The sequence below is a fragment of the Rhinolophus ferrumequinum genome, chromosome 16, assembly GCF_004115265.2.
Source record: "Rhinolophus ferrumequinum isolate MPI-CBG mRhiFer1 chromosome 16, mRhiFer1_v1.p, whole genome shotgun sequence".
NCBI lineage: Eukaryota > Metazoa > Chordata > Mammalia > Chiroptera > Rhinolophidae > Rhinolophus > Rhinolophus ferrumequinum.
The window spans coordinates 23,727,645-23,752,978 of record NC_046299.1 but is presented as its reverse complement, the minus strand read 5'-3'; the positions used below and the strand labels follow the sequence as shown (position 1 = coordinate 23,752,978).

Below are 25,334 nucleotides of genomic sequence, written 5' to 3'. Positions count from 1 at the left end.
GGTCTAAGAAAGAGTATATGCCCTTTGAAGGGAAAGTGCCTTTGGAATCCTTTCCTTGATACAAATGCAGTTTTTTATGTTTTGGAGAGTGACACCTTTAATTTTATTTAGGTAGTAAACTTTTAATAGTTTTGGAATGAAAATGAACATTTGTCATTAGCTTTAAATTTCTCGGACTGACTAATATTTATCAGTTAATAAATAAATGATAGTATTAACTCTTTTTTCCTTCATTCCATATGGTAACTAATCTCCGCCTAAACTTATAGAATTTAAACATGTTGTCAGGGTGTTCTAGACACTCATTGAATAAACTTTACTAAGATAGGACAATATACTTTTCACTAATCTGGCAAAAATTAAATTTTAGCAGGCTCTAAACAGAATAAATTCCCTGACAAAAGAAAAAGGAACTCTATGGACTCAGATCTGAAAAGCACAAGAGAATCTATAATGCCAAAAGCAAAAGAGTCCTTCCTTGAGAGGCGTCCTGACGGACCACATCAGAGAGAGAAATTTATAAAACATATTGCACTGAAGACACCTGGTGATGTATTGCGCTTGGAAGATATATCCAAGGAACCGACTGAAGAAGCTGATCGCTCCTCTGCAGGCTTGGCACCTTCAAATTCTGGCCACCATTCTTCCAGGAATAGTGACCAAATCCGTGTGGCAAGTACCAAAGAGACTAAGATGCAGAAACCCCACTTACCTTTACCTCAGGAAAAGTCTGCAGTTAAAAAAGCTAGCAACCTTCAGAAAAACAAAACTGCTAGCTCTGTGGCATCAAAGGAGACAAAACTACCTTTACTTTCCCATGTTCCAAATGCTGGTTCCTCTCGGGCACCATTAAATACTAAAAATTGCACTCTTCCAGTTCCTAAAAAAGATAAAGAGCGTTCCTCATCTAAAGAATGTTCTGGGCATTCTACAGAGTCCTCCACACATAAGGAACACAAAGCAAAGACTAATAAGGCTGATGATTCTAATGTATCTTCAGGGAAAATTTCTGGGGGATCTTTGCGTTCAGAATATGGCACTCCTACAAAGTCTCCCCCAGCTGCTTTGAAAGTTGTGCCATGTAGCCCAAGCCCTACAGCACCTTCAGATAAAGCCCCTTCAGATAAAAAGAGTTCAGGAAATTTCAATGCAGGTAGCAGTGCACTGAAAAGAAAACTAAGGGGTGATTTTGATAGTGATGAAGAAAGTTTAGGTTACAACTTAGACAGTGATGAGGAAGAAGAAACATTAAAATCACTGGAAGAAATAATGGCTCTGAACTTCAATCAGACTCCTGCATCTACAGGAAAGCCTCCTGCTCTTTCCAAGGGGCTTAGATCTCAGTCATCAGACTATACAGTAAGTAGATCTATAACATTTATCTTTACTTGAAGAGGGAACGGTGGATTGATTAGTGAAAGAGGGATAGAATATTAACATTTATTTTAAAATTCAGAATGGTATAGCTCATAATTGGTCTGAAACTGGTATATTTCTTGTTTGGTTAGTGGGTTTCCCATATCTTTAGTTTTATTACTGTAAATCAGTGGTCTCCAAACTTTCTTGATCACACACACTTCTATTAGTAAAAAACATTTTGAGCATGCACCCCAATAATAATGTATACTTATAGATTAATACGTGTACCACTATTCTATGTACTTTATAAAGCATATGCAAAAACAATTTAAAGGAAGAAGAAAAAAGTAGTAATTTCCTATAGAAGTTATGTAGAAGTTACTATAGACTAAGTTCTACTGGAGTTTCTATAGAAGTTCCATATAAATAGAAGTTCTATTATTTTCTTCCTGCACCCCAATGGATCACCTTGCACACCCCCTGCTTTGGAGACCACTGCTGTAAATGAAGGTAGAGTGTAGAAATGTTGTTACTTGTGGTGTGCAATTTTATTTATAAAGTGCTTCATTCTATCTTGGGAATAAGCTGAATTAAATTCTAATATGTCTGTAAAATTTGGTGGGGAAGGTGTTAATGTTCCATGGTAACACCTACAGATTAGTAGTTTGATTCCACTAAAATCGAATTTAAAAATAAAGACAGGGTAGCCATGGAGCCCCTGGGTGTTTGCAGTCAGTTCCTAAGGCGAGCAGGGTTTTGTAAGTAGTGCCTTTCCTAATAGATGGTAAAATCAAATTGCCTGCAATACAAGATACTAGATTTAAAGCATGATGGTGAAAATTCTCTTTTAAGAGAGGTGTCTCCTGGCCTCGGTTATTAAAATAGAAAATAATTCTTTAGTACTCTAGATAACTTAAAACATCCCAATTTTTCTAAGATATGTTATAAAGTATTTCTAAATTTTCTTCTTGTTTTAGGAACGTATTCATAGTGGAACTTACACAAATACTCTAGAGCGTCTAGTGAAGGAAATGGAAGACACACGAAGGTTAGCATCACGACCACCTTGCTTAATTTAACATACTGTTTATTTGTGTGGCTGGCTTTTAATTTACCTTAAAAAGTCTTGAACTGACCGCAGGGTAGGGTGCACCTGTACTCTCTGCTCTTGCAGACTCCCGTACTCACTAGTACTTTTTAGCATTCTCCAAGCTTTTCATCAAGTTTAATTGTGCACGGGGTTTTATTAAAATCACATATATCTCCCTAAAAAAACCCCAAAACCATGAGACATTAGCATGCATTTTGTGCTAGTACTATTATAAGTTTTGCTGTCAACTGTTTTGGAAATAAGGTGTTCTTGTTCATAAGCTGGATCAGAAGCTCTAGGTTTTTATGGTATACTGCATGAACTAATAATATAAATTTCTTTCTGTTTACTGCGAGTATATAACTGATAGCTGAAATTCTTGATCAAAGCATTAGTAGAATTTGTACTTTTTTGTTATAAAATATATATAACAAAATTTACCATTTTAATAATTTTTAAGTGTACAGTTCACTGGCATTAAGTACCTTTACACTGTTGTGCAGCCATCACCACCATCCATCTTCAGAACGTTTTTGTTTTTTTTTCATCTTCCCTAACCAGAATTCCACACCCATTAAACAATAACTCCTCATTCTCCCCTCCCATCCCCCTGGCACAACTACCTTTCTGCTTTCTGTCTGTGAAATTGACTGTTCTACGTACTTCATATAAATGGGATTGTAAGCATTTGTCCTTTTATGATGGGCTTATTTCACTTAGCATATCTTCAGGGTTCATACATGTTGTGGCATGTGTCAGCGTTTCCTTCCTTTTTAAGGCTGAATAATGTTCCATTGTATGTGTATGCCACATTTTGTTCATCCATCGATGAACACTTGGGTTGCTTCTATTTTTTGACTATTGTAAATATTGCTGCTGTGAACATGGGTGTACTAAGATCTCTTCAAGTACCCACTTTCAGTTCTTTTGGGTATATACCCAGAAGTGGAATTGCTGGATCATATGGTAATTCTATGCATAATTTTTTGAGGAACTGCCATACTGTTTTCGTAGTGGCTGCATTTTACATTTCCACCAGCAGTGCACAAGGGTTCCAGTTTCTCCACATCCTTATCAAGCCTTGGTATTCTCCAGTTTTTTTAATAATAGCCATCCTAACAAGTATGAAGTGCTGTCTCATTATGATTTTGATTTGCACTTCCCTAGTGATTAATGATGTTGAGCATCTTTTCATGTCCTTATTGGCATTTGTATAGCTTCTTTGGGGAAATGTCTATTCAGATCCTTTTCTCATTTTTTAATTGAGTTGTTTGGGTTTTTTGTCGTTTGCATAGGTAGAATTTTTTTTAAATGCTTGTGTGCTTGTCTAGGCCAAGTTTTGAAACCAGCATAACCAAACATGTCATTTCTATATCAAGCTACTCTTTTGAGGAAGATGTTTAGAATTATGACTGACACCCTCCTACATGCACACACACAGAAATCAAAAAGTTTGAGGATCATAAAGACCCTAATGAAATGTATGTGACTAGTTGCAAACTGCTTTTGCTAATGAGAGGGGGAAAATATATTCCTTACTAGTTCAAGGGATATCCTTGAAACTAGCCCAGAGAACTTCACTAAAAGCTCAGCTGGCTTGAAATCGTTATATATGTGTCTCAAACTTGATAACTAAGTAGCTAGCAGCTATAGGAATTGCAGATACTTAGTAGGTCAGAAGTGTTCTCTCTGAATGTAATTAGAAAAATTGTTTCTATTGTAAAATTCTTTAAGCGTTTCATGAATTCATGTAATCTATGATGTCAGATCTGAAGTTGCTTATTTAAAATTGAACATTGCACAGACCAAAGGCAGGTGGTAGTTTGCTCTAATGATTGACTCTTTCCTGTACTGATAGAGCAGTACATTTACTGGTCATTTATTCTTGTATTATACTCATCTATTATGGGGCTGGAGCTGGGTGGGAATAAGGACCTTGGTTAAAATAACTTAACTTTGGTAAATCAGTATAAACAAGGACTTTAGAACTGGACTCTCTGGCTTTGAATCCCTGCTCCTCGCATCGTGAGCTTGAACAAATAGGCTTTTCTAATGTCTGTTTCCTTATGTATAAAACGGGTAATTATAAACTACTACACGGGGTTGTTATGAGGGTTAAAAGTGTTAATACTTAAACTATGTACAGTGCCTGTCACATAGTAAGTGCTCACTTAGTAAGGGTCATGTGTTGTAATGATAATCACTACTGCTGCCAGAAAGCCTAGTTTACATTATCAGGTTGTTGTCTCCTAGATGTCAAACGAGCATTAAAGATAAGAGGGAATAATCAAATTAGTGATGTTTATTCTTTGCCATTTTTCCTTCCCCTTTCTCTAAGTGATTTGGACATCATTCTTGAAGTCCTAGCTATCAAGAAATATTCAAGTCTTTTATGTGATGCAACACTGTTCTAATACCATACCATTAGCTGGGTAAAAGCCTAATGCCTAAAATAGATTTTCTGTGTTTGGTGAAAATAGTGTATACTCTATCGTACATCGTGATGTGTTTGGGAGACATGATTTGATCTATAGTGTATATAAAGTTTGTCTTATAACAGGTTCTTACTTAATAAAAGTATTCCTTGGTGCTGCTCTTAGGCATAAGCCAAAGATTTTTTATTTTGTGCAGCGTTGATGATATATTTTTGGGGCAAACCATAGATTATAACATTCTTTCAATTCTCAGGCTAGATGAACTGCAGAAGCAACTACAGGAAGACATAAGGCAGGGCCGAGGCATTAAATCCCCAATCAGAATTGGAGACCAAGACAGCACAGATGATGAGGATGGCCTCTTAGAAGAGCACAGGTACACTGTTTTTCATAGCGTATACCTATTAAGTTTATACATTTTAAAATTAGTTTTTGTAAAATAAATGGGCCTTTGATGGTTATTTACTTAGTAGATAATCTATGATGGGTTTCTAATCTATCTGTGATGGATTTGAAAGGCAAATGTTAAGGCCAATTTACGTTGTTTATATTTTCTCCTGGTTATTATTTCTCTTTACACACAGACACATTTAGTGGCTTTGGACTGACAACTAGCAAAAAGTGGGAGGAGAAAAACACATGTTCTCTTGCTAGTCTTCTAATCTGGGATTAACATTGGACCTAAGAAAAGTTTGCTTTGCACCCAACTTTGAAATATAAAATTATATGCCATATAACTGTTTGGTATTCAGTAACTTTTTTTTTTTTAATTTCAGGGAATTTCTAAAGAGATTTTCAATTACAGTTGATGCTATTCCTGATCATCATCCAGGTGAAGAAATATTTAATTTCTTCAATTCTGGAAAAATTTTCAATCAGTATACCTTGGATTTAAGAGACTCTGGTTTTATTGGACAAAGTGCCGTAGAAAAGCTTATTCTTAAGTAAGTAGAAAAATAGACATTTCACTTTTTCATATACAAAAATTACTCTAAGATTCTGACTGATGTAATCTAAAAAGTTAGTTTCTATTATGAACTATCCAATTTCGTAATCCTCTTACTATTGCCCTTTTTGTTTTACTAATTATAGGAAGCAGTGTAAGATAAGTCGTTGGGCACATCACATGCCTTTATTAGTTAGGATTAAGATCAGTATATAATAACAGTGACAGAATAACAGAAGCTTAAATAAGAGGTATGTTTGTTTCTTACATGAAAGAATTCAGAGGTAGGAAATGCAGATTATATTCGTCATATAATCTTCTTCACCGTCTTTAGCACTTAGTTGCTTCAGGTGCTACTGGAGCTCCTCCAGCCTTTACATTCAAATTCCCAGAAATCCCACACAACATCTCTACTTATGGTTCATTACGTAGAACTTAGCATGGCCACACCAGCTGCGAGGAAGGCTCAGAAGTGATTTTCAGTTCAGGCAGCCAGTGTGCCCAGCTAAAAATCAGGGTTTAGTTACTGAGAGGAAACATAATGGATAGATGTTGGGAAAGGCAACTAGCAGTCACTACCACAATACTTTTCTTTCAAATTAATACAAAACTAATTTATTTTGGTACATGGTATCTCAGATCCAAAGAAATCACATTAATTCTGGTGCTGAATTTTGTGGAAGTACAAACCAAGCTGGCAAAAGCAGATGATGTCCTGAGACTTGATAGGCTCCTTTTCAACACTGTCAGCTAATGTAGATTTGTCCACCAGATAAATATAGAACAAACCAACAGATTGGATCAGCTTCAGGCCATCAGTTGAATTTCTTTTATGAGTAACCCATCCATTCTGGGGTAGAATCCACCTCCATGAACTTAAGGATGGTTTGCTTGTTCGTTTCCCTGATTATGTCATATGTGAAGGTAGTAGAAGTTTCTTGCCATGAAAGTAACAGTCATATTGATTCTACTGTATTTTTTCAGATCAGGAAAAACAGATCAGATTTTTTTGACAACACAAGGCTTCCTTACTTCTGCTTATCACTATGTCCAGTGTCCAGTACCTGTGTTAAAGTGGCTGTTTCGGGTAAGAGAAATATTTGGGGGTATAATTGCCTCTTACTGTATCTCCCAGTTAAAAACAAACTTTTAGAATATAGTCTTACTTGCACATTACTAGAGAAAAAAACTAATGTAGCACATCAAACCCATTATTTCAGTGGTTTAGAATAGGCAAAAGGGTCAATGTAAAGATATTATAAAGAAAATGCTAGCGCAGGTCGTGTGCAGGATAATGTTAGTTGTAGCTAACATGTCATTAATGTTAGTTGTACCTGAGACATTTCATCACATTGGTAAATCACTATTATAGCTTCAGAGGAGGTCTTCTAATGCTTACGTATCTGAGGGGTTTTTTTTATCCTTTTTCCCCTCAGCCTGCATACATTTCTAGGATTTGGCTTAGATACTAATATATCCTCTCATTCACATATTTTTTCGTATGCAAATCCAACTGAGTGTTTCTCTTTCCCATTCATATTTAATTCTTAAGTCCACTAAAATAATTGTCTTAATTTTTGTACTATCTATGTGGTAACTTTATAAATATGAGTGGTATTGGAGAACTATTACTTATAATTCTCATATGTGAAGTGAGAAATGAGGCAAACATGGAGTTTCTATTTTGGGCTTTAAAATATTATTTCAAAGAAAAGTTCTCACATTTGGCAAGAACTAGATATTCCAGTACAGCCTTGCGTTCATTTTTTTTCACACAAGTGGCATTTTTGAATGCCAGCTGTGCCAGACCCTGGAGAGAACAGCAATGAAAAAAAATCAGTGTTTCTGATCTCATGAAATCCACATGGTAGTAAAGAGGAAACAGACAATAAATGTGTGTATGCACATTTATAGGTTTATTATGTCAGGTGGTAAGTGCTATGAATAAATAGTAGGCTAAGGTAGAAATAAAAAATATCAAGGTGGGAAAGTTTGCTCTCTCTCCCTCTCTCTCTCTATATATATATATAGATATATATATATATCTATATATTTGATATATAGTTGATGAATGCCTTACTGATAAGTGTGGTCTGAGTAGAGACCTGAAGAAAGTGATGGAATGAGCCTTGCCACTATGTGGGAGAGAAGCATTCTAGGCAAAGAGAATAACAGGTGATGCAGGCTATGGGGCAGGAGCTTCCAGTGCTTCCAGTGGTTAGGAGCTAGCTACTTGGACCCCAGTAATTTTTTTTAGCAGTCCTAATTAAATAAAAAGTTGCCTCTCTACAGTTTTTATCTAGTGGTACTAATTATCTTTTCTATAGCTTCCCAGAATATGCCTCATCTGTCTTAACTGTCCTTCTGTTATTTTTAGACAACTATCATGGCCGTTATCTCTTCCCACACTAAACATTCTACAGCCACTAAATTTCCAGTCCCTTTACTGATCATCTTTCTGAAGACCTCTAGTTTGTCAGTGTCACTCCTAAAGTGTTTGTCCCTTCCCCCCATATATGGACATATGTCCCACATAGGTCTTTTTTACCAGACATTTCCAGTGAGACTTTTACCCATCTACCCACATATTTCTGTTTATTACAATTCAAAACTTCATTTGCTTTCACGCCAGAGCTTCAGTATTCTCTAATTATGTAATACATCTTTTCTTAAATTTGCAAGTAACATTTTGCATTCATCTATATTAATTTTGATCTCGATGTGGTCCCATCATTAAGCCTTTAAAATCCTAATGATGACATACAAGCCTGTCTTTGTGTAAGCAGTTTTTTTACACTCTCTTTATTCTTTGAAAACCAAACTAATAATTATTCGTTAAGCACTTTTTCTGTGTTAAAGCACTCATTTCTCCTTTCCAATTCCAACTACACTTTTCATAATGGAGAGACTTACCAACTTACAAGTGTTTTTTAACAAAGTATGTCAGAATTCACTTTAATGCTATAGTCCTATCTAATATTTTGTGAATTTAATTGTTACAATGTAAGTAAAATGTTTGCATCTTCATGATCTTATCATGAGTATCTAAATGTAGACCAGAAAGACACTTTACTATTTTTTTTTACTATTTTCAGAGGGAATTCACATTTGATTGTGAGATGTTCAAGTAAAATAGGAAGTTAAAATAAAAAAAGAAGGATGAACTCCCAATTTCCAGAGGCTGTTAAATTTTAATGTGTTCTAGATTGTTCTCTGTGTGTACATAGATTGCAGTATAACAACATAAACAAAATATGTGTTGTTTTATAGCTTGTTATTTCAGATAACAATAAATTATCAAATGTTTTTATCTCAGTGTAGATGTTATCCTTTTTAATGGCTTTATAGTATTCCTTTGTCGTGCTGTACCATGATTTATTTAACCCAGTCTTAATTGATAGACATTAGATTGTTGTATATACTTCTTTACTCACTTAACTCACTTTTTACTCACTTTACTCAAGTACTGTGTTGCTCATCTTAGAATTCATCACCCCAGCAACAAGATTGTTATCTGAAACTTGTCCTCTGTCCCACGTCTTTGAATGGTGCTGCCTCCTAGTGGCAAAGCATAAAACACAAACATCATAGCAAAGACATTTACATAGGATAATTTTGAAATGACACAAGCTGTATGTATGCCTGATTGAAGCCAGAGTCTGGGTTATTTCCTCTGATATTTTAGATTTAAATTTATTATAATCATAATCCATGGCTCCAAAGCAAAAGAGAAAGAGAAATACAGTATATTTCTCTATAACCACTTTAAAATTACTTTCAATACAGTTTTTTAAAAACATTTTTAAACTTGAATTTTTGTTCTCAAAGAATTGTCTTGTAAAATTATATTAATCATATGCTTCTCCATATAAATTAGTATGTAAATAGGCTGACTAGATTGAAGTATAAGGACAATAACTTTGCATAAGTATTACCAACTTAGTTTTTAAATTTTCCCAAATTACACTCACACTTTCCTAGTACTACCTCTTTCCTAGTACTCTTGTGAACGCTGGGTATTATCTGTATTCTCCATCTTAAAGTCAATTAATGGTATCTTGTCATTTTTCTTTGTATTTCTTTGATTACTGGTGATAATTGAACATCTTTTAAAAAGTATGTTGGTATATCAATTTGCATATTATATCTTTTCAGATATTTTTGCTAGTTTATGGTTTGATTTTTGCCTGTGATCAAGCTGGCATCCTTTTTCTTTATGGTTTTGGGGTTTCGTGGCATAATATGAACTAGAAAGTTATTTTTTATAGTTTCAAATGTTACATTTCTCTAATTATAAATGAAAGTTGTGAAAACAAGCAGCATATTAAAATGGAAAAGGCCCTGATTTCGGAATCAGACCTGGATTTAAACTCTTAACTTCTCATACATTACGTTGGGTAGGTTATTTTAATCTCTCTGAGCCTATTTGCTCAAGTATGTGATGTATGACCACTTTATAAGGTTATAAAATTAAATGAAATGCACATAAAATACCTTTATATGTGCCTGTCAAATAGTAAATGCTCATGTTCTTTCTTCTCCCTTAATATTCTATCATTTATTTACTTATTACAGATGATGTCAGTTCATACAGACTGTATTGTGTCCATGCAGATTTTAAGTACACTGATGGAAATAACAATTAGAAATGGTGAGTATATGAATTCACTGTGATTAACGTTGTGAATTATTGGTTGCTGTGTACATGGGCTCTTTCATATTGCTAAAAGTTAGGATATTTGGGAATATAGAATAAAAAATTATTTTTGTAATCTAAAGTCTTTAACGAAATGAAACTCCAATCAAAAATGAGTATTTGCATTATTCTAGTTGCATTGAGATAAAGGGTATAAGGTCTTGCAAATGACAGTCCTTACCTAATATTTACCAAGTCATGGCTTACTGTGCTGGGTAAATAGAAGTAGTTTATTTATTTAGTCAGTTAATTGGCTCTTGGTGAGCAACAGTATTGTACTGATTATGCACTGAGGAGATTGAAAGTGTCCGTTGCAAAACTGTGACAGTTGCTTTCTCACCTTTGAGATCCCTTGTAATGAAATAAGCATAATGATTTACCTGTCTCATTTGTTTTGAGGATTGGGACAAATAGGCGCTGAAGATGTTAAAATCTTCCTGTGTTAACGATAGTTAATATTTTACCACTGTTATTTCCAGTCTTCAAAATTTAATACTTCCTTTTGAGTTAATGCCCTTTTATCCATCACTCTCATATATTTTGTTCATAAATGTCATTTCCTTCGTATTTATTTGAAAATTTGTAATGACTGTATGATCACTCTCAGTATATTGTTAACATATCAGCTGTCATTTCTGTAAAATCACTGTAATTTCTATAAAATCTCATGCAGACTATCACCTTACAACTGTGGGTTTGTGAACACAGGGTTTGGGATAAAGTACTGTCTTCTGTTAACTAGATACCTTCAGTGATTCACCAGTTTGGCCCTGGATCCCATCATTGTCTGATATAGCAGCTGTGTTTTTCAATATGGGAATTGATTTTAGATTTTTGTTTCCTCTGGAGAATCTTCAGCCAGACTTCAATGAAGACAGTCTAATGTAAGTTTTCTTTTCACAACTAATGCCAAAACATTCTTTAAAACAATATATAAGAACAGTTAATATTCATTTGGTAAGTTGAATATCCATTCTTGATTTTTTAAAAATCTCTCAAAGTTGAAATGGATCTGAAATTAGATACATTCTTAACATTTGTCTTAAAAAAGCCATCATCATACTTAATGGGGAAAAAAATAAAAACTTTTTTTTAAAAGTCAAAAATGCAGTAGTAATATTTGACCTGTTTTCTGTTTTGCTCTGCCTTTGTTCTAACCAAATTGCTCTGCTTGCTGTTCCTTCACATTAGCCATTGTTGCATTAGCTCTTCCTCATGCTGATCCCTCACCTGCAAAATGTCACTTGTTGAAGCACTGTTAATAAGAGCAAAAGACAGTCCATCTTTAGGAGACAGATCATGGTACATTAATAATAATGATCACAAGTACTAACACTTACATAGGCTTACTATGTGGCATGGTTCTAAGAGCTTAGTGTATAGTACTTCATTTAGTGGTCACTACAACTATTAGATAGTATTTTCATTCCCATTTTACCAGTGAGTCAGTCACAGAACGGTACTAAGTAACTTGCCCAAGGTTGTATTGCTAGGAAGGGACATAGGATTACCAAGCAGATATTTAAAAAATAAGAAAGTTCTTCACATATGGAAGTATCTCCAAGATATATATTAAGTGAAAAAAGAGATGTACATAATATAGTATATAGTGTGCTACCAGTTGTAATATGTGGAGGGGGGCAAATATTCATATATATTTGTATATACATAAAATGCCTGTGGAAGGAAAGATTAAAACTAGTAGTGATTGTGGGAAGGGGAAATGACAGGCTGAAGGTCTGGACTGGGAGGGCAGTTCTTTATAACATACAGTTCAGTGCCTTGGTACCTCTTGACTTTTTAACTATATGAAGGTATTTATTCAAGAAATTAAACAAAACATCTCTTTTGAAGGCCAAATTCATGTGTCCTTTTCCATGAACTTTCACTGATTACCTCAACTAAAATTGGGGTACTTACAATTGTTTGTATTGCTGTGGCATTTTCTTTATGCCATGCCTATGAGGCCTTTAAATATTATGAGTTCTTTGTAGTCAGAGCCACCTTTTTTGTAGCTTTCTGACACCAAGAGGATAGTACCTTATGAAAAGAAGCTGCTCAAGGAAAAACTAATGCATAGAGATAGAAATCAGATTACTGTTTACTTGGAGTGGGAGATAGAGGATTGGCTTGAAATCTGGCATGAAGGGAGTTTTTTGAGAGTAATGGCAATGTTCTGTTTCTTGATTTGGATGGTGGTTACACTAGTATATACATTTATCAAAACTTAAAATGGGCATATTTCTTTTATTGTATGTAAATTATACCTCAATAAAACTTTTTGTTGTTCAGTATTTCTTAAAATAATTATATTGTACCTAATTTCATGTTGCTTTATTCACTTTTCAATAGTTCTGAAACACAGATGACATTGGGGGGGAAAGAAAGTGAAGATTCATATTCTAAGCCAATTTTTTCAACTCTTCCTGAAACCAACATTTTAAATGTGGTTAAGGTAGGAAAAAATTCTTTTGTATGTCTTTAGCACAGAGCTGGAACCATTTAATTTTGTGGTTAATGGTTTCAAAACAAAGTCACTAGTGTTTAACCAGGTGATTTCCAGTTTCTGCAATTTCTGGAAATCACCTGCTTAAAGGTTGTTTTTGCTGGTTTCATTTTTTGTTTTAATATTAGGAGTGAAAGGGCTCTCTAGGCTAGAATTACGTGTTTAAAATAGTTCTAGGAATACCTTTAGCAAGAAGCCTTTTGAAACTAATATTTTTTATTTATTTATTTTTATTATTATTTTTTTAATTAAAGTTTATTGGGGTGACAATTGTTAGTAAAGTTACAAAGATTTCAGGTGTACATTCTATATTACATCACCTATAAATGAAACTGATATTTTTTAAATCAATAATCTTTTAGAATTAAGATGTACGAAGAAAAAGTGTTACAATGTACCTTAATGATCAAGAATTAATAACAATGTTAAAACATTTTTAGTGGCTGAATCAAATCAATATTAAACCATCAAGAAGAAAATCTTGAAATTGAAAGATACAGAAGAAAATACTTATTATCATCTAACTCAACTACTGACAGTATTTCTAGCTTTCTTTTTTCTAGACAGCTGATGTTTTATTTTCTACACAATTCTCTTTTGCATTTTTTGTTATAAAGTTTTTATTTTAAATTCTTCAAGTAAACTGTATCTCAGTTTGTTTTGTCTGCATTTGTTTCAAAGTTTCTAGGCTTATGTACATCTATACATCCAGAAGGTTACCAGGATCAGGAAATAATGTTGCTGATTTTAATGTTGTTTAAAATGAGTTTGGAAAAACAGCTGAAGCAAATTCCTCTAGTAGACTTTCAAAGCCTCCTGATAAACCTGATGAAAAACATCAGAGATTGGAACACAAAGGTAACATTATTTAAAACTTTAGTATTGGTTTTTTTGTATAACATCACAATTTGATTTTCATAGTGCATGCAGAACAGTGTCTAAGCTCAGTTAAGATCTTCATCAGATAAAAAATAACTGACGAAGGGACTGTCTTTCCTGAGACTATATTATTTAAATTCACGATAACTGAGTTTTCCCTAAAACGAGCTATTCATTCCCCCAAAAAAATGTGCTTATTGGGGATTTACTGTGGGCCAAGCATGTAGGTTCTAGAGATACAGCTGTGAAAAAGACAAAGCCCTTGCCCTCATGGCAGTTTTATCCGAGTCAGAGGGTTAGATAATAAAGTATATGTAGATTATAATATTATGTCAAGTTATAAAACGGCTACAAATAAAAATAAAGCAGGACATGGATAGAGTAGCAAGGCAGGGATGCTCTGCTATTTCAGATGAGGCAGTCAGGGAAGGCCTTTTTAAAGTGACCTTTGAGCAGAGACCTAAAAGAAATAATGGGGCCAGCCTGGTGGTTCAGGTGGTTGGAGCGCCATGCTCCTAACGCCGAGGTTGCCGGTTCGATTCCCACATGGGCCAGTGAGCTGCGCTCTCTACAGCTGAGATTGTGAACAGCAGCTCTCCTTGGAGCTGGGCTGCTGTGAGCATCCGGAGGTCAGCGTGCGCTGCTATGGGCTGCCATGGGCTGCCATGGGCTGCTGTGTACTGCCACGGGCTACCGTGTGCTTCCAGGAGCGGCGGGTAGCCAGCGTGAGCAGCCTTGGACTCCTGTGTGATGCTGTAGCACTCCGTTTGCTATCATGAGTGGCCGATGGTCAGTGTGAGCGGCCGGCAGTTGGAGAAAGCTGCCGTGAGCCGCTGTGAGCGGCCGACCGACAACTGGCGACTGACTGCCTCTGCCGGGGGAGCGCAAGGCTCATAATTCCAGCAGGGGCCAGGGAGCTGTGTCCTACACAACTAGACTGAGAAACAAGAGCTTGCACCGCAGGGGAGAGGCAGAAGAAGTGGGGAGAAAAAAGAAATGATGGAGTGAGTCACACATATAACAAGAATTTGAGTTGAACTTCTGCAGCCGGTTTGAAGCTAAATGTGTACAGTTTTTGTTAGATTATTTTAAATTATATTTTTCAACCTTTTTTGATGGAAAATTTCAAACGAGCAAAAGTAGAGGGAAGAGTGTAACGAACTCCTGAAGACCCATCACCCAGGTTCAGTAATTGTCAAGACATAATCTGTCTTGTCTCATCTGTTACCCTCATCCCATACTTCTTTCCCCTACTTGGGTTATTTTGACTTTTAATACTGGAATAATTGAGGATACTTAAAATACAAGAAATCCCGGGTCAGGAAGATACATGATCTTGTATAACTCTCATTATACACCTTTGGAAACTGGTATTTGTATTTAGATCACTGTATTCTTCCAAGAAGGATTGTTTAAATACACATAGACATGATATAACAAAAAACATGAAAACCAAGTGAAATTCTGATAAATGTATCTGTTCCCATCTGTTACAGAGATTAAGATAAAACTAAATCTGTGTACTGTGTATGTTTTAGCAGGCGCTAGACTCCATGCTATTTCTAAAAATGAGTGATCTTTTCGTAATAATGCTTCCGTTATGGCAAGAAAGGGTGTGGATAGTCTGTTGGATGTTTGAGTCCACTGACCTTTTGAAAACTCATTCATTGTTTTCAGGTGTCTGAACTCTGTCTGGCCATAAATGAACTCTCCAGTCATCCCCACAACCTTCTGTGGTTGGTACAGCTGGTCCCTAACTGGACATCACGTGGAAGGTATTAAAAAGTGAGAATTAAACATTAAGAAAAGTATAATGTTTACATTAATGAGATGCTTTTGGGTCCTTTATTTCCTTTCACAATTCTTTGAAAGTTAGATCTTAGTCTTTTATTCCATATTCAGGTGTGGGAAAAGTCATTGACATCCTGATTCTGATAATGAACTCAGATCATTTTATAATATTCTTGACTTTTAATTTTATTTTACCTAATAACTTAATGTAGATGGCACATACCATGGAAATGAACTAATTAGCTTTTTTTTTTTTTTTTTTTTTTTTTGCTTTAATAAAAAGAGTCCATCAGTAAAGTAGATTTTCTATCAGTCAATCAGTAGGGTCAAAGATAAAGGCTCTTGCAACTCTAACTTTATGTACAAATAGTTTACATGAAATTTTTGCTGTTCTATTAAAGCTTATATGTTCTTGTACAGCCTTCTCTTGAAACATTAGCTATGTTTCCAGTTAGCAGGACTAGAAGAATTCCTTTTGGCTCATTCATTTGCTTCTCAAGCAGTATTGACTAAAATACATTCTAAATACTTTTAAATTCTAATTCCAGGCAACTGAGACAGTGCCTCAGCCTAGTCATTATTTCAAAGCTTTTGGATGAGAAACATGAAGATATCCCTAATGCCAACAATCTGCAGGTATAAATAACATTTCTCTTTTTTTTAATAAATGGAAGAGGTAGTGAGATATAGGGAAAAATTGATGGATCCTAGGTCAAAAGTCTTGGGTTAGATTTCAACTCTTAGATATAGTACTATTTGTGTAGTTTTTAGAATGGTACCTAACCAGTGAGATACAGTTTCTTCAACTGTGAAATGGAAATGGTATCACACCTGTTACCATCTCAATAGGATTGTTGTGGACATTTAGATGAATTAATGTATAAAAACTATAATGTGATAAATATGACATCATTTATTAAATTAGTTCACCTGATCAGGGTTAGAAATTTTGTCACAAGATTAGAAATTGCAAAACTATTATACACTAATTACATCTTGTACCTGTTTTAATATTAAATAATTTTTAAATTGTAGAGCTTAAATGCGGTTGCCTTTCCGTACTTGTTCAATAGTGAATATATCCTGTATATGTGAGTGTGTATAAACATGTCCTATGGAAGTTCCACTCCAAGAAGTCCTGGGGGCTTTTTATAAACATTATTAGCACTAATGGAGCTACTCGTAGTTGGATTTGAAAACTCAAGATAGAACCTGATCTAGATGTGGTGTTCTCGTTTGAACTGAAGTTCAGTACAAGGTACTCCAGTAGGGAGTAAAAAATGAATTAGAGACTCTGCCCTTGAAAACATAATCTAGTGTTGAAATAAAGTAAACCAAGCATCGTGGTACAGTGTAGTAAGAGCAGTCATAGAAGTATGCGAGGGTGCTGTGGGATAGAGAGCTTGAAAGAGAGAACTGGTTTCTGCACTGGTAAAATTGAGGTAGATTTGATTCCAGATATATGGGGACCACTTCTGAGTCACCAGGGTCATCATCAAATAGCTCTCAATCCTTTCAGTGATATTTACAGCCATCAAAAGAGAATTCTTTTCAGAATTCAATGACTTCTACTCACAGGAAAACTCAATTTTGCTGACTTTCAAATAATTTCACAGAGAAAGCACTCTGTTTGACCTGCATTGTAATGCCATTTGGTCTCCTCCTTAAGCTTTTATCCTCAATTACAAATACTAGATCTTTCATTTAAAACCCCTTTTAAGCAATTGAGGACTTTTAAGTAAAGGAGAATGGGTATCACTGGACTATAAAGAAAGCTAAAGGGACAAAATTAGAGAAGGCAAAATGAAGAGAGGACACACTGAAAAAAAATAACCTAAGAAAGAGCAACTGTATTGCTTAATATTGTTCAACGTCTTCTCTTTCTTTTGATAGATATCAGTCCTACATCGCTATCTGGTACAAATGAAGCCTTCTGATTTGTTAAAGAAAATGGTCTTGAAGAAAAGGGCTGAACAACCAAATGGCACCATTGATGACAGTCTTCATCTGGAACTTGAAAAGCAGGTATCCAAGGCTAGATAATCTCAAAACAGTACATATGAGTGTAATTGATACCAACTTCCTGAACATAGACTGACATAGCATAAGCATTTCTGAATTTAGAGACTAGATACACAATTATAAAGTGAATGATACTTTTCATTGCTGTCATAAAATTCTTTGGTAAACTTGAAAGTTGAGAATTCAAGTAAAAGGATGGTTGTTGGTAATTTAATACTGGGAGTGTTTTTTGTAGCCCTTTACTTAGGCAGTTGTGAACTAAAAGCGGTGCACTTGAGTTAGAAATCAGAAAGCCTAGGTTAAATTCATGGCTTTTCCCTACTAACTAGGTCAGTTAACTTTAGCTAATCCTTAATCCTTCCTAGGCAGCTCTCCTAATGTGCAAACTGGGATGACATCTATGCTAACTAATTCATGGGTGTTCATTTCATCCTAATAGGCATATTACCTGACCTACATTCTTCTTCATTTAGTTGGTGAAGTTAGTTGTTCTCATTCTTTCTCTTCTGGACAACGAGTAAGTAGTTTTTAGTGGTTTCATTTTTTGTTTTTAATAAGTATCACTATTGATGGAATTAACATTATTTTAATTTTATTACATTTATTGGGGTGACATTGGTTAATAATATTATATAAGTTTCAAGTGTAGAATTCTATAACACATGATCTATATATTGCATTGTATGTTCACCACCCAAAGTCAAGTCTCTTTTCATGAGTATATATTTGACCCCCTTTATTATCCTTTTCCACCTCCCCCACTCCCCTTCCCATCTGGTAACCACCATGCTGTTATCTGTATCTATGAGTTTTTATTTGTTTTCTTTGTTCATTTGTTGCTTTCTGTTTTATATCCCACATGTGAGTGACATTATATGGTTCCTATCTTTTTCCATCTTACTTATTTTGCTTAGCATGATGCTCTCAAGACCCATTCATGTTGTCGCAAATGGAAGTATTTCATCTTTTCTTATGGCTGAGTAGTATTCCATTGTATATGTGTACCACGTCTTTATGCAATCCATCAAGGGACTCTTAGGTTGTTTCCAGGTCTTGGCCACCATGAATAATGCTGCAGTGAACATAGGGGTACATACATCTTTACAAATAAATGTTTTCAAGTTTTTCAGGTAGATACCCAGAGGAGGGGTTGCTGGATCAGAGGGTTGGCTGATAGCTCTATTTTTAATGTTTTGAGGAACCTCCATACTGTTCTCCACAGTGGCTGTACCAATTTATGGACATTATTTATATAGGAGAAAACTTTATAAAAGTTAACTTTGGATTTTGCTATACAGTATTTCCTCCTTGACCACAGGGAATACGTTCCAAGACCTGAAGTGGATGCCTGAAACTGGATAGTACCAAACCCTATATATACTGTGTTTTTTCCTATACATACATACCATTTCATTTAAAGAAAGCACTTTATGGCTTCTCTTTGGTACACCCAAATTGCCAAAATCAGTGCTCTTACAATTTGGGGCCATTATTAAGTAAAATAAGCGTAACTTGAACACAAACACTGTGATACCACAACAGTCAATCTGAAAACAGACGGCTACTAAAGTGACTAATGGGCGGGTAATGTATACAGCGTGGATTTGCTGGACAAAGAGATGATTCACGTCCTGGGTGGGACAGAGCAGGATGGCAAGAGAGTTCATCACGCTACTCAGAGTGGTGCAAAATTTAAAACTTAGGAATTACTTATTTCTGGAAATTTCCATTTAATATTTTTGGACCATAGTTGACAGCAGGTAACTGAAACCATGGAAAAGCAAAACTGTGGATAAGGGGGGGACTACTGTAGAAATTCCAGTGTACACTGGAAAGTAAGAGGGAAGTAATAATAACTTTGCAACCCCATCACTGAAAAGAATTGTCTGCAAATATTCTGTTTATTGGAGTGGAACTTAACCATCATAAATAACTTGGCAACAGTGTAATACATTAATAAGATATCAAAGTCACCAAATACGAAATGGGCCAGCTGGTTCGTTCCCATCTCTTCTCCACATTTTTCCTTCTTTAGAAATATTTGCCTTAAAAACTAAGTTGATGGTAAATCAGGTACTTTGGATATGCATTTCTAAATTACCTCTTCATGTTAAGATTTTCATTTTGAATTATTCTGTTCTTCCCATACTACCATGATCCATACTCCTGGGAAAGTTCTTGTTTATTTCCTCATGTTTCATACTTTAGGTCAGGGGTGTCCGAACTTTTTTCAGCATTTTTCACCAAGGGCCATATACGGTAAAGTACACAAACAGCCGGGCCACTCACTCGAGGTGAAGTATGTATTGCCTCACCTGGTTTATTTAAGTAAACTAAATATATTTTTGGAATTTGCTGTGGGCCAATTAAAAATGGATTGCGGGCTGCAGTTTGCCCGCGGGTCGCAGTTTGGACACCCCTGCTTAAGGTAATACAACTCGTTTCAAAATTTAATACCTCCTCAGGCTTGATGAAAGGGACACAAGACTGGTTCATGCATTTTATAAGCACTGTTGTATATAGAACTGTTTGCTTCCTAATATAGTCGTCTATCTGTAAATTTCTTACATGATCTTTATTTTTTTTAATTATTTTTTCTGATTAAAAAAATCAGTATTATTTAAAAATTCAACTATAATACAACCATATAAGGTAGAAAGTGAAAGACTTCTATAATCCAGTGCCCTCCTGTAAATTTCTCCATAATTCATGCATATACTAACACAATTTTAACAAAAAGGGAGTCTAACTATTTATATTATTTGCAACTTGTCCTTTTTTCACTTTAAGATATTAGTGCTTTTGTCTAAAAAGTATTATTTCAAAACCCTTATTGATGGATATTACATTTCTGTGATTACATACAGTGCTAACGTGAATATATTTCTACCAACCTATGCATTTCTGTAGGGTAAATTCCTAGAAGTAGAGTTGCTAGATCAAAGTTTATAAATTTTTCAAATTTTAATTATTTAAAAATAGCTGTTATCACATTTCCCACCTAAAAATTGTCCATTTACATTTTCACCTTAGTATATTCAACCTTAATATACTCATATATATGAGGGTGACTGTTTTGGACTATCTACTTCAAAAACTTAAAAGACACCTAATTTTTCAAGGAACTACTATTAAAGCTTGTTTTGTTTATAGAGGAAAAGTAGGACAGCTGTTATTTGAATATTTCCTGAGAGAATTTGTTAAAGGAAGGTCTCTTTAAATTTCTGGGCATTATAGCACAGGCTCAGCTCTAGGGTTAATTTTCATTATTGTGCTTCAATACATAGCAAAAAACAACTTACTTTTGTATTTATTTTTTACATTAATTAGCAATAAACCATAATAGTCTTATTGTTGTGGCAGTTACAACTTTCACTGCTGTGACTGCTACTGCTATTATGTTGGATGGTTAGCATCAGAAATTGCTAACTGAAGAATGGTAGATTTTGAAATGATTGTTAATTGTTCTAGTGATTTGTAATGCTTCAGAGCTGTTTTCATCCCTTACATTTGTTTTGCACAGAAACACTTCGTGCACCTCTGTGGGGCTTTGGAAAAGCATGTTAAGTGTGACATTAGGGAAGATGCAAGACTGTTTTATAGAACTAAGGTAAGTTCATTTTTCTTACATATTGTTAGTTTTTTTGTTTAACTTTGGTTACATTAACATTTGAGGAAGAGAAGCATATAAGCCTCTCTTTAAAAAGAACATACGAGATCTCCTTTAATAACTGAAATTACCTTCTACTAAGTACTTCTAGCTAGATTGAAAGTGAAAGGAAAAAAATCTCAAAGCAAATAATATTTTTTAATTTTACTATATTTTCTATTCTAAAACTCCTGATATCTAAGGAGAAAAATTCTTCCACTACTAATGAAACTTATGTACAAATTAAGACCTTTATGCTTAAGTTAGCTTCAAGAATTAAAGCTTCATTTAAATAAATACATAAGTTTTAAAACTGGTTATAAAATTTTGTGGTGGTTGAAAACTTGTTTAGTTCATAGAGAAAAAATTGGCTAGGTGTTATTCTCTGAATATTCTTAGAGAATGTGTTAAAGGAAGGACTCTCCTCAAATCTCTGAGTCCTATATCACCCAGTCTGAGCTCTAGAATGGAAATGATTCAGCAGTAAGCTTGCTAAGCTTTTTTCTTAAAGGTTTAGTATATTCAAAGACAGTAGGAAAGCTGAGTCTATGAGTATAGAGTTAGGAAAGCAACTTTAGTATTAAAATGATTTGGCAATTTTTCCTGAAACACTAACTTAAACAACACTTTTTAAAAATTTTTTCTTCTAAGGATTTTTTATTGCAAGTCATCTTTTAGCTTTGTGTTGGGATAGTCACAGAATGTGAAGTTTCATCTTTGTAACTTTATCTCTTACATTAATTAGCTGTAAAGGTTATTCATTTCAGCAATGCCCATTTGGATTTAGTATCTGTATTTATTTTAGTAGATTTAAGTTAAATACAAAAATGAGCAACTAATGAAGTTGTATCAGATTACAGATTTTCAAATACATGTTGGGGATACCTCTTTGCTTTGGAGTGGAAACCATAGTTTCAGAAGCACATTCTTTTGAACACTGACTAGAGTTACTGGCCCGTAGAACTTGGTGGTAGTGGCTACTGCTGACAGACATGCTAAAAGGGGACCACCCAAGGTTTTTGTTTCTTAAAGCCAAGGGCTGGGCATAGATTGGTGCCAGGACTCCTCTTACTTAGAGTGGAGAGTGACATACAGGTCTATGGAAATTGCTTCAGGGGATGGTCCTGTTGAAACGATGAGTTGCGTTCCCCTCCACAGGCCTCTAGTAGAAAGGTGGTGATTGTTTCAGAGAAATTGAATCTACTGAACTCTAAATGGAGAAAAAAATCAGACCTTGCAATTTACTTTATAAAGTAGCTATAATATTCCTGACTTGTTTAAGACATTTTTCTCAAGCAGTTATGTTCAAGAGCTAATTGAGAATTTCTGGAGTGGTAGGAAAGTTTGAGTTTCACACAAAGGCTTGTTAAACCTCCAAATTAAGAATATACCAGGTATTTCAAGAAGATTCATAGTGCTTGGCAAAAACCTAAAGAGGTATAACAGTGAATTTTGGGTCTTCTGATAATGTGGGAAAGAATAAATGACAACCATTCTTTGTGGCCTTGAGTCTTTCAAATACAAGCTGGCAGGGAACAACCTAAGCCTTGGAACCGATAACAAAGCCTACCCTTTAGCTTCTCTGTCTGGGTGATCAAAAGCCAGCAAGTTGAAAGTGTAGGTGTCTTAAAGACAGGGAATATATTTTTCTGGATGATCTTTAGTAACTAAAGGAAAATGGAATCCTAAACATTCAGTATTTTATAGTGATGAAGAAAAATCTTACTAATCACTGATTTTAAAGCCCCTCCAGAAAATGAGTTGTTTATTTTCTGTTTCTTGACAAAAATCAAATATGAGTTGTAGGGTGTGGGCCTGTAACAGTTATCAGATCTTTTCTGTCAAGCATTAAACTAATTTTAGATGAGGATGTTTTGATCTGATCCCTTTTCCCCTTTTTGATATTTTTAAGGTAAAAGACTTGGTTGCCAGGATACATGGAAAATGGCAGGAAATAATCCAGAACTGTCGGCCTACTCAGGTGTCATTTTGTTACAGTTTTATTTATTCTTAATCATTTTGCTAAATGGTGCTTCTTCATACTGTTTGAAAAAAGTATGACAGAGGACTTGCTCCTAGGTATCTTAAATGGAAAACTCCGGTATAGTAGCTTGTATATGTGTTTTTAGTTTTTGTTTGTTTTATGTTCATTAATTTATTTCCAGAGATGGTTGAGCACATTTTAAAATGTTAAATTGCATCAGATGGAGGTTTTATTATGAGGAGCATTTCTTTAACAGCTAATTGAGATAAAATTCACATATACATTTCAGTCATTTAACGTGTACAGTGGTTTTTAATATATGCACAGAGTTGTGCAGTCTTCACCACAATCTAACTTTAGAACATTTTTGTCACTCCAAAAAAAATCCCATACCTATTAGCAGTTACTCCCCTTTCCCAAACCACCTGCAGTCCCATCCCTACTCCCCCAAGCCCTCGACAACTACAGACTTTCTGTCTGTATAGATTTGCCTGTTCTCTATATTTTCATATAGATGAAATCATATACTGTGTGATCTTTTATGGCTGGCTTCTTTCACATAACAATGTTAAGTGAATCCATGTTGTAGCATGTATGTCCTTTCTACTGCTAAATACTACATTTTATGGATATATTACATTTTATTTTCCACTTATTAGATAGATATTTGAGTTGTTTCTACTTCCTGGCTATTACAAATAATGCTTCCATGAACATTTGTGTACAGGTTTTTGTGTGAACATATGTGTTCAAATGAAAACATCTTAGGCATATACCTGGCAGTAGAATTGCTGGGTCATATGGTAATTGTATATTAAATAGTTTGAGGAACTGCCAGACTGTTTTCCAAAACGGCTGCAGTATTTTACATTTCCACTAGAATGTATAAGGTTTCTAATTTCTCCACATTCTTGCCAACATTTGTTGTTACCTATTTTTTGACTAAAGTTACCTATTTTTTTTTACCACAGTAGGGGGTTGGAAGTGGAATCTTATTGTAGTTTTAATATGCATTTCCCTAATCACTAATGATGTTCCATTAATTTAATTTGCATTTTCCTAATGACCAATAAGCACTTTTCATGTGCTTATTGGCCATTCATATAGCTTCTTTGGAGAAATGTCTATTCAAATCCTATACCCACTTTTTAAGTGGGTTTTTATCTTTTTATTATTGAATTGTAAGAAATCTCTATATGTTCTAAATACAAGTCCCTCGTTAGGTATATAATTTGCAAATATTTTCTCCCATTCTGTGTCATCTTTTTATCGTCTTGATAATATCATTCGTAGAACAAAAGTTTTTAATTGTGATTAAATCCAATCCAGTTTTATCTATTTTTTTGTCGCTTATGCTTTTGGTGTCGTAGATACCAAAGGTAAGGAGACTTTGCTCAACAGGAGCATTGTTTAATTACCCACTATTAAGTCTGCCATCCCACTTGTTTACAAACGAACTGATAAGGGATTGTCTGAAATGATGCTTCTCAAATTGTAATGTGCATAAGCATCAGCTAGGAACTTGTTGAAATGCAGATTTTTATTTGATAAGTCTGGACTGGGACCTGAGATAGTCTGCGTATCTACCAGGTTCTCAGATTAATGCCAGTGCTGCTGGTCCAGATACCATCCTTTCAATAGAGAGGGCCTAAATGTTGCTTCTATTTTTTTTATCAAAGTAACAGGAACACTGAAGATTAATTAGGAAAAGCAATCTTACTATTTTATGACATTTTGGCTCTTTTGCTATTGGTATCCTTCATAAGATATGCACACCGTTTTAGAGAAGTCTTTGAGAAATCTTAAGCTAATGTTTTTTTTGTTTCTAACCTCAATAGACTTCTTTTTAGGCTGGCCATCTTTGCTGATGTGGCATTAAAACAGAAAAGAATGTAAAGCCAAAACTTTGTTAATCAGCTTGTCATTTTATTTATTATTCTTAAATATGACTCTCTACATGTGTGTGTTGGTGAGAAA

General features: G+C 34.7%; 1 protein-coding gene across 3 annotated transcripts in view; it reads left to right on the top strand.

Moving 5' to 3' along the window:
- SLF2 (SMC5-SMC6 complex localization factor 2) overlaps positions 1-25,334 on the top strand; it is a 38,925-nt gene that overhangs the window by 10,141 nt on the left and 3,450 nt on the right. Inside the window, exons 5-19 of one of the 3 annotated variants that reach the window (XM_033130593.1) lie at positions 374-1,359; positions 2,337-2,407; positions 5,138-5,260; positions 5,661-5,828; positions 6,815-6,917; positions 10,406-10,481; positions 11,269-11,410; positions 12,879-12,981; positions 13,714-13,890; positions 15,589-15,686; positions 16,251-16,338; positions 17,596-17,727; positions 18,164-18,241; positions 21,248-21,334; positions 23,286-23,354. In XM_033130593.1, coding sequence (XP_032986484.1) covers positions 374-1,359; positions 2,337-2,407; positions 5,138-5,260; positions 5,661-5,828; positions 6,815-6,917; positions 10,406-10,481; positions 11,269-11,410; positions 12,879-12,981; positions 13,714-13,890; positions 15,589-15,686; positions 16,251-16,338; positions 17,596-17,727; positions 18,164-18,241; positions 21,248-21,334; positions 23,286-23,354 — 2,501 coding nt within the window. Of the gene's footprint in view, positions 1-370; positions 1,360-1,730; positions 1,870-2,336; positions 2,408-5,137; positions 5,261-5,660; positions 5,829-6,814; positions 6,918-10,405; positions 10,482-11,268; positions 11,411-12,878; positions 12,982-13,713; positions 13,891-15,588; positions 15,687-16,250; positions 16,339-17,595; positions 17,728-18,163; positions 18,242-21,247; positions 21,335-23,285; positions 23,355-25,334 lie in introns of those variants that run through there. The other 2 variants (XM_033130592.1, XM_033130594.1) reach the window with 2 other exon arrangements.